Source organism: Neopelma chrysocephalum, unplaced genomic scaffold (assembly GCF_003984885.1).
Source record: "Neopelma chrysocephalum unplaced genomic scaffold, ASM398488v2 Primary Assembly neopelma1_122, whole genome shotgun sequence".
NCBI classification, from domain to species: domain Eukaryota; kingdom Metazoa; phylum Chordata; class Aves; order Passeriformes; family Pipridae; genus Neopelma; species Neopelma chrysocephalum.
Genome location: NW_020897784.1, coordinates 217998 through 226910, shown reverse-complemented (window position 1 = coordinate 226910; position 8913 = coordinate 217998). Strand labels below are relative to the sequence as shown.

The following is an 8913-nucleotide window of genomic DNA, read 5'->3' as shown; positions in this document are numbered from 1 at the left end:
CTCCAAACTGGTGTGTGCCATTGCCACCTCCAAACTGGTGTGTGCCATTACCACCTCCAAACTGGTCAGTGCTGTTGCCACTCCCAAACTGGTGTGTGCCTGCTTGTTGCAGTACAGAGGATCATCCTTCTGGATTGGGAGTTTGTGGCCTGGAACACAAACAGTGGGATCCCATGAGGTGCTCAGTGTCAAAATGAGCTTTGTAGGCTACACAAGACATGATGGGTGTCACAAACCCAGTGTTCCCTGAGGGAAGTGTCTCTCCAAAGAGCTCCAGCATGCACACAGCCCTTTGTGGGAAATGGGAGCAGTCCTTTAAGGATGGACTCATCTAATATGGCCTCTCCATTGCCTCTCCCAAAGGTTATGCCAGCACAGATCACTGGACAATGAGCTTCATGGCCAAAGGGACAGAGCCAGCGGTGGTTTGTGACGGAGCTGCCAGCTAAGGACAGAGGGGAGGGAAAATAGAGCTGTTCCCAGGACAAGAAGACTTTCAGCTTTGAAGCTGAGGCAACATTTTGAGAGCGAGCTGGGGCAACTGGGGCAGGCAGCTTTGCCACCCTGCATGTTTACAGTGTTTAAAAATGACTGTTTTCCTGACCCTTGAGGTAATTCTTTGCCTTTCCTCAAATGTGTTTTGGGAGAAGCTCAAGCTATTTATGACCTTCCCTGTCCCCTCAGGTAAGCCCTGGGTTTGCAGCAAAGGTTTTTTTTTCCAGGAACAGCAGAAGGATTTCTCAGGATGAGATTCACCTTGTGTCCTTTGTGGATTATGGCACTTCTGAAACTTCCTGGGGGGGGTTTGGGAGTGGAGGGGGTGTGTGACATTTCTGTGTACATTCCTCCTGAGGAGGAAGCTTTGAGCCTGTCTTGTCAGGCCAGTTCTATAAAGGGAATGAATTGGTGATGTGTCCCAGCCTCACCCCACCTCTCCCTCACATCTGTGGCTGTGTCTCCCCCAAAGCTGATCCCAGCTCTGTACTCCCGGGCTGGGGGGAGCCTTGAGCCTGAGGGTCTCTGCCCCTTGCCCACTGTATCATTCTTGTACCAAAAGAATCTCTTCAGGCCTCTCTGTTGTGATCACTCTTGTGATTCTCTGTCTGCAGGTTGTGAGTCAAATAGTAACTGTGCTTTTTTTCTCTTCCACCTCCTTTCCTGCAAAAAGCACCGACACACGTTAGTGGTGCTGGTGCTGGGAGTGCAGGAGTTCTGGATGGAGATGGGGCTGGGAGCAGAGCAGCTCTGTACAGGTTTCACCTGAGACACCAAGGGCTGCACAGCCAGTTTCAGCTCCTTGTTTTTGGAGGCACTGCCTGCATTCCCAGCCCAGGGGACTTATGGGAGCACCTGGAAGCTCCCTCATCCCTCACAATTTTTGTACCAACTCCTTCCAGACCTGGAGCTCTGTCTTCAGAGTGAAGGTTGGTTTTTCCTGGGTCCTTTCCAAGCTGCCTTTGCATGTTTCCTGCTGCTGGAGCACTGCTGTCTCCAGTGCCCTGAGAGAGGCTCGGGTTCAGGGTTTGCAGGCTGCGGATGCTGCCGTCCCTTCCAAGTCTGATCCTCTGGGTCTGATCCCGCTGCTGAAGATCATTTACAGATGTGTCAGGCTGAACTCATAGGCCAGGGCTGGGGTTCAGGACATGCTCTCACACTTGTTAATATGGAACTGGGAGGGGTTTTGGTTGCAAGCGAGTTAACTCTGTTCTCAGGAGCAGGAGCCTTTTTCTCTGTAAATATTTTAGGTACGTGTGAAATGACAGATTGGAAAAATGTCTGTCCAGCCTTTGTTTTTGAGAAAAATGGGAGCAAACATCGTACTAATCTTATTAGGGGCTGACAAAAGCTGCCAAGTGGGATGACCATGTTTGGCTCCTGTACAAGGATAAGGCAAAGGACAGTTCCTGCTCCAAAGAATTTAGTCTGAGGCCTTGACACTACAAACATTTCTATGCATAACCCTTGTTTTTTTCCTGTCAAAACACTGAGAACAACCCCAGCACCTGTGTCAGTCTGTGTTAATAACCCTCAGTGCTGGACCAACACACAGCAGATGCAGTAGAACCAAAGGGGGAGAGTCTGACTCTCTCGAGATAGAAAAGGACTGATCTAATTTGTAGCAAAATATTAAAGAGAATTGGATTAATAAGACTTCCATTAGTATTCTCATTGCTTGGGGTGTATTTTACACTCATGACACTACATGCAATCTTGTACATGCCAAGACACACACACACAGCCCCCACCCCCCTCCCTCCTCTTAAAACCTGGGTCTTAGTTAATGGAAATTTGGGAGTTTGGTGATGGCAGAATCAGGGCCTCGTTAGTGACTGTTGCTATTTACACTTTGGCAGCTGCTCAAATCAAATTTAAAGGCTGACAAGGTTACTTCACCTCTCACTGGTTTATACCTGACCCGTTTTTGTAAAGCACTTGCTCAGAGATGCTGCTGGAGCCTTTCTTGCTGAGATTGCGGCGGTTCGGTGACGCTGTCACTGCTAAGTGTCCTTGACTGTAACTTGTCAAAGAGCTGTGGAGACAATTCCCAAGTGTCTGTGAAATGCCTGGATTTTGAGAGTCGCACTTAAGCCATTGTGGCTGTCTGGCTCTTTCGGGAAGAGGCAGAGAAAATGGATCTATTTACGGTTGCTGTTTAGACCGGGGAGGGGGGGAAGGGGGAGGAAAAGGGCAGGTTTGTGCCTGTTTAGCAGAAGTGTTCTCACGTATATCTTCTCCCCTCCTCAAAGAGTTGCAGCTGGTTGGACAGGAGCTGGTGAGTGTGGCCTGTGTGCAGAGCAGCTCTCCAAGTGCACTTTATGGGCTCTGCATAAGTTTCCAGCTCGGTGTCTGGGCGATACATTGCATATGTCCCAGCCTTGCTCCCTTCGGAGTTTACATCATTTGTTTTTAAGCTTTCCAGTATATTTTCTCTTCCTCTTCCAAAAGCTGTAAGGAATTAGCTGCTAAACTAAAACAGGAGGGCAGTTCTCCTGCTGATAAAGAGCCGATTTTGGCTGAAGCTGCCAAGCCCCAGTCTGCAGCACAGCTTCCAGAGCAGCTCCTGTCTCCAGCTGCCAGAGGAGTGGTGCTCACACCTTCGGCACCGCGGGCCAGGAGCCAGGTGGGAAACCCAGAGGTGAGGCCAAAGTGGCAAAAACCAGGATGGCCAAAAGGAGGTTTTGATACCTTTAGCTGCAAGTGAGCCCTGGTCGTGTTTCTCATCCATAGCTCCAGCTTTACAGAGCCCTTGGAAAGGCTGCAGGAGGCTGGGACTTCCCTAGAGAGCCTGCTGAGGCTGGGCTGGGGGGATGGGGCCATTTCTGCAGCCATTGAAGCATCTTGGTGACAGACATGACCAGATGAGTCACAGAAGGGGTGTCCCACCGTGGTCTCCCTCGCCTCAGCTGCCCTTTGGCACTCGCTGTGCTGGTTTGGACAATCCCCCACTCCCACCCTGCCCAGCTCACAGGGGTTCCCAGTCAATGTGTGCATCCCAGTGTTTTAAAATCCCTTTGTGCTTCAGAGCTCGTGTTCTCTGAGCTGGGAGATGAATTCCTGCTCACCCAACACCCCGGGGGCTGCAGAGCTGCTCTGAAATCACACCAGAAATCGGTACCACCCACAGGCAGAGATGGGGAGGGGTCACCTCTCTCCTTGCCAGGCTGGAAGGACGGGCTGTGCCCCCTCAGCTGGGCAGGAGGATCGTGGTTTAAAGCTGCTTCCCAAAGCAGGGGTCACTGACCGTTGCTCTCAGTCCTGAACTCAGGGTAATTGAAAGGAGGAGAAAGGACTATTATGATTTACTTCAGTACCAGGAAATCAGCAGCCCCCACGGGAGCCAGGCTGACAGTTTCTATTGATTCCTTTTTTTTTTTTTTTGCTTTCTTTGTTTCTTTTCTGGTTTTTTCCTCCCCACTGGCACTGCACACTGATTCCCCCAGGGCTCCCAGCCTCAGGCTCCCTTTGCAATGCCCTGGAGAGCTTTCTAGAGGCAGATTTCCCGTGAGTCTCTGGACTTCAGCTTCTCCTTCTAGTCCTGTTTTTGCAACGTTCTGGTGGAGAAGCTGGTCAGACTGGGCTGGATCAAAGCACCTCCCTTCCCTTGTGGCCTCCTGGGCTCCCAACAGCAGGAGCATCCCAAGCAAGAGGAGTTGGGAGCAAGACATCTCATGGTAGAGATGTGAGCTCTGTAAACACCAGTGTCTCAGAAAAGGGATCCTCCTGCCTTGAAACCCCCTGGTTCTCCTCGGTAATGCTGCTCCAGGAGGGAATTTTCCACATCCACCCAATTCCAGGCTTGGTGGTCCATGTTCAACCCCATGGTTTCTAAGAGAACCAAACACTTCCTGGGGTGAGGCCATTTCAGTGGGTGCACAAAGAGCTTTTGCTTCCTGCAGACCAGAGTTTCTCCTCTTGGTAAATTTTATAGGTAGAGCTCGATATTCTCCTCTTCAGGAACCTCCTCCTTTTAAAGGGCAGATTTAGTGTCCTGCTGAGTTAGACAAGGGAGATGCTGGACTTCCCCTTTGCTTTGGACATTCAGACAAATGGCAGGTGATTTATTTTTAGCATTATCTCTTTGTCTTGGGGAGGGGAGCCACGTTCTAAAGGCTCAGGGGTGCTGGGAAGTAAAGCTATATATGCATAAAGACTTTCAATGCTGAACACTAAATTCAGTGGTGGATTCAAAAAAAAAGAATGTAAATATGCACTTAATGCAGAATTTTATGGATGGTCATAATTTAATATATTGCAAACTTTGTAAATACTTGGGAAAAGCCTGTAAAGTGTGTAAATAAATGAGATTTGTATGTAAGAAGAATAAAAAAGTTTTTACTTTTTGCAATTAAATACAAGTGTTAATGCACCTTTTCCCTTTTCCTGATTTTTTTTTTTGTGTTGCATGTCAGCCATTGAGAGGTTATTTAACCCTTTTTAGGGCATTTTTTCTAAGTGGAAGTGTAATTTTAAACCAAAAGTCAGAACATTTCCCAACATCATTTGGGAAATGTCATAAGAAACACTTTGGGGGAAAAGAAACTGTGCTGCCATTCAGTGGGACCTCGACAGGCTGGAGAGTTGGGAGGAGAGAAACCTAACGAGGGTCAACAAGAGCAAAGTCCTGTTATCCCTGGGGAGGGGTAACCCCAGGTACCAGCACAGGTTGGGGGTGACCTACTGGAGAGCAGCTCCGTGGAGAAGGAGCAGGGTCCTGGTGGGTGACAAGTTGATCATGAGCCAGCAGTGTGACCTGGGGGCCAGGAAGGACAAGGAGATCCTGGGGGGCAGTGGGAAGAGTGTGGCCAGCAGGTCAAGGGAGGTGAATCCTGCCCTGGTGAGGCTCATTTGGGGTGTTGTGTTCAGTTCTGGTCTTCACAGTTCAAGAAGAACAAGGAGCTACTGGAGAGAGCCCAGCAGAGGCCCAAAGGTGATTGAGGAAGTGGAGCATCTCTCCTATGAGGAGACACTGCAGGAGCTGGGCCTGGTTAGCCTGGAGAAGACTGAGAGGGGGTCTCATTAATGCCTGTAAATATCTTAAAGGCAGGTGCCGAGAGGATGGTTTCAGACTCTCTTCAGTGGTGCCCAGGGACAGGACAAGGAGCAATGGCCATAAATTAAAACACAACAAGTTTCACCTCAACATGAGGAAGAAGTTCTTTCCATGGAGGGTGGCAGAGCACTGAAACAGCTGCCCAGGAAGGGTGTTTCTGGTCTCTCAAGTCTCTGGAGACAGGAGTTGTCCTGTGCATTTGTTGGCACCAGCCGCAGTGGTGCCTCTTCATCAAGGGCAATACGTGACAGGGGTGTGTCCCACGTGGGTCCAAAACTCTAATAAATACATTTCCTCCCCAATCTTGAAAAGCTGTTGGGTGTTCCTTGCTGTAAATCCCACTGTCAGAGCCTTGGGCTCCCAAGCAGAAGCTGATTGCACGATGCTGAGCTCGGGTCTTCCTCCTGTTTTCCTGGTGCTCACGGTGCTGGAGCTGAGCTGGTCCCTGAGTGACGAAGAAAAGAAGATAATCCTGGATGAGCACAATAGATACCGCTCCCAGGTCTCTCCTCCTGCCAGGGCTATGATGAAGTTGGTAAGTGGCTTTTATTGCAGAGGAATCTCGGGGTGTTTGTGTGGTGCAAGCCTTGATCTCAATGCTGGGAAGGACAGGGGTGTTCCTTAGGGGAGGCTGAGCAATTACAAGGGTTACAAGGAGGTGTCAGTGGGGAGGTTCCTTAAATTGGCTCTAAAGAGATGAGTTTCCTTAACTTGTAGAGTTGTCTTTGATAATTTCTGAAAGTTTTTAAGTGTGATCTGAGTCCCCCAATGCTCTGTCTGAGAGTGATGCAGTTCTCACTCACAGGTGCCTCCTGGAGCTTCTTGTGATGAGGAGGAAGGGCAGGTGAGACCTTGCCATGAGCAGGTGCCATGAGCTGGAGACGTTGCCATGGCCACTTGCAGGAGCTGGAGGGGGAATCCTGCTGATGCTTTGTATTTGCATCGACTTCAAACATGACCACCAGGTCTTTCAGGTTTCTGGGCTGTCCATCCCACTCCTAATCCTCACCATGCCTTGTGCATGGCTGCCTTGGAGGTGAGGGATCCCCTGTTTTGCTCAGGGAAACCGAATCATGTCCCACATCATGTGTGGCTGCAGTGGGAGAACAAACAAACTCTAGAACTGGTGCTACCTTTTGTCTTCTATGGACTCTTGACTAAAATTTCGATATCATGTTTTATCTTGCACCACATGATTTGTCCTCACTGTTTGCAAATCATGTGGAGAAAGACAAGTGTTTGTCATGGATAGTTGGAGTCCTTTCCTCTTTGGCTCACCCTGTGCTTGGAGGAGACCTCCCTGCCTGACTCAGGAGTTGCCCAGGTGGAGTAAAACCTTTGTGGGCTGGTAAACAGGAGCTTAACGACCAAAAGAACCAAAAATCTAAATTCAGGGAGAGGAGATCTGACTGGTGACTGCAGACTCAAAGGGACCAGAGCCAGAACCCTGAGCACTGTCACAGTTTCTCCTCTCTGAGTTGAGGATGATCTGTGATGATGTTGGATGTGCTCCAGGTGAGGTTGTGAGAGCTGTGCTGATGCACTGACCTTCTCCTGTTTGACCTATAAGCCAAGGTTTGGTTTGTTCTGGATCTGACCATCTTGACCTCTCCTGATGACTGTGTTGGGTGGGGATTTGAATTTTACTCCAGAATGGGCAAACTTTGTGGCCAGAGAGCCCAGAGATCCTTGGTAAGTGCCTTGTTGATGTTGGAGAGCCCTGTGTCCCTCTCTCTGTGCTGATGCTGAGCTCCTTTCAGACCTGGGACACCGAGCTGGAGGCTGATGCTCAATCCCACGCAGAGAAGTGCAGCTGGGAGCACAACAATGAGACTGAGCGACACGAGGAAAACGTCTTTGCCATGGCCCCAACCCTGGACCTCAAACATGCTGTGGCAGAGTGGAATGGGGAGAGGAAATTCTACAGCTTGTTAACAGGCAAATGTCAGCCTGGGCAGACTTGTGGCGACTACAAACAGGTAACAAGCTGCTGAGGTGGAAGGATGGGGCGGTTGGGAAAGGTGCTGTACCAGAGCCCCAGCTCCTCCCAAAGTCTTTGCAAAGGGATGGGGAACCAGGTGGGAATCACAATGATACAGGGGGAGCTGGGCATGGTGCCAGCCATGAGCAGCCTTTGGGAGAAGACCTTATTTCTGAAACAAGCTCTGAAGCCCTCTTTTGGCTGCTCAGCAAAGCTGGGTGCCAGCTTGTCTCAGGCAAAGAGACAGTCTCGATGTTTCTTCACAGCTTGGGTGGGAACAAGGAGGAGCAGAGATGGTTGTGGTAATTATGAGAATGGATGTATGAATCAGCCTTCAAGGCCAGGGGACAGGTTGCCTTCACCCAATCCCCTCACCTTCACCCCTGGTCCTTGGCATAGGTGGTCTGGGCAGACACGGAACACATCGGCTGCGGGGCAAAGCTTTGTGAGAAGGTCAAAGGAAAGGAAACAGAGAACATGCACCTGCTGGTTTGCAAGTATTCTCCCCTGTAAGTCCCAGACTCTGCATGGATTGATGCATCTTGATGGGTTTTTTTGTGCTGGAAATGTCCTTCCTTCGGTCCTTTTATCAGAGCAGAGTTTGGCCTTGGTCAGAAATAGAAGCAAAGCGGTTCCAAAGAAAGGCCTTCCTTATCTTGGGTTGGTCACAGAGGAAGGAAGGGTTGACTGGTGATCCTTGCCCGTGATTGCTGAGGTCTGGTTCAGCTTCTGGCACAGACCCAGGGAGGCACCTTCTGCCCTGAGAGCTGCCCGAAGGTGAAGTCGCAGTGGCTGAGGGTACAAACAGCTCCCTGCTCTGGGCCTGGTTCTTCCCTGCTGGCAGCAGTGGTTGCCTGGGGTGGAGAAGCCCTTTTGCACAAGCAGGAAGTGTTGGATGTGGAAGGAGAAGTGGGTACCCCCTTCACAGCCCTGGGACCAGCTTTGGTACCACTTGCTTGTGGCTGCTGAGACCAACTCAGAGCAGCTGCTGGCTGCTGACCTTCTTAGGGGTCTTGAGCAGAAGGGAGACAGAATTGCTTGTCCCAGTGCCCATCCAGTGTTTTGTTCTAAGGGAGGTGAAGGATCTGGTCCATGGAGCTGTGTCCCCTGGCTTGAGCAACCTTGGGCTCAGGCTGTTGAGTAAATGGCACTGACAGTCCGTGGCAGGAGACCATGACCTGTTTGTTACATTAATCCTGAGTTTTGCCTTGGCTGGGATATCCCAGCTGAATCAGACCCCTCTTTGCTCATGCCTTCTTTTTCTTGGCATCTTCTGCTTCCAGGGGTAATGAGAATGGCCGAAAGCCCTACTCGAAAGGACCCCCATGTTTAGGGTGTCCCACAGGCACAGTCTGTGTGAACAACCTGTGTGGTGAGTGAG

General features: G+C 50.3%; 2 protein-coding genes across 4 annotated transcripts in view; both read left to right on the top strand.

The window, feature by feature from the left end:
• Nucleotides 1-4867, top strand: part of CUNH6orf89 (chromosome unknown C6orf89 homolog) — a 24836-nt gene extending 19969 nt beyond the window's left edge. For all 3 annotated transcript variants that reach the window (XM_027697749.1, XM_027697750.1, XM_027697748.1), the window contains exon 8: nt 364-4867. In XM_027697749.1, coding sequence (XP_027553550.1) covers nt 364-449 — 86 coding nt within the window. In that variant the 3' untranslated portion in view covers nt 450-4867. The remainder of the gene's footprint in view (nt 1-363) is intronic.
• A 753-nt stretch (nt 4868-5620) lies between these two features.
• Nucleotides 5621-8913, top strand: part of PI16 (peptidase inhibitor 16) — a 21880-nt gene continuing 18587 nt past the window's right edge. The window contains exons 1-4 of the mRNA XM_027697741.1: nt 5621-6086; nt 7312-7530; nt 7932-8041; nt 8816-8904. Of these exons, the coding sequence (XP_027553542.1) occupies nt 5934-6086; nt 7312-7530; nt 7932-8041; nt 8816-8904 (571 nt within the window). The 5' untranslated portion in view covers nt 5621-5933. The remainder of the gene's footprint in view (nt 6087-7311; nt 7531-7931; nt 8042-8815; nt 8905-8913) is intronic.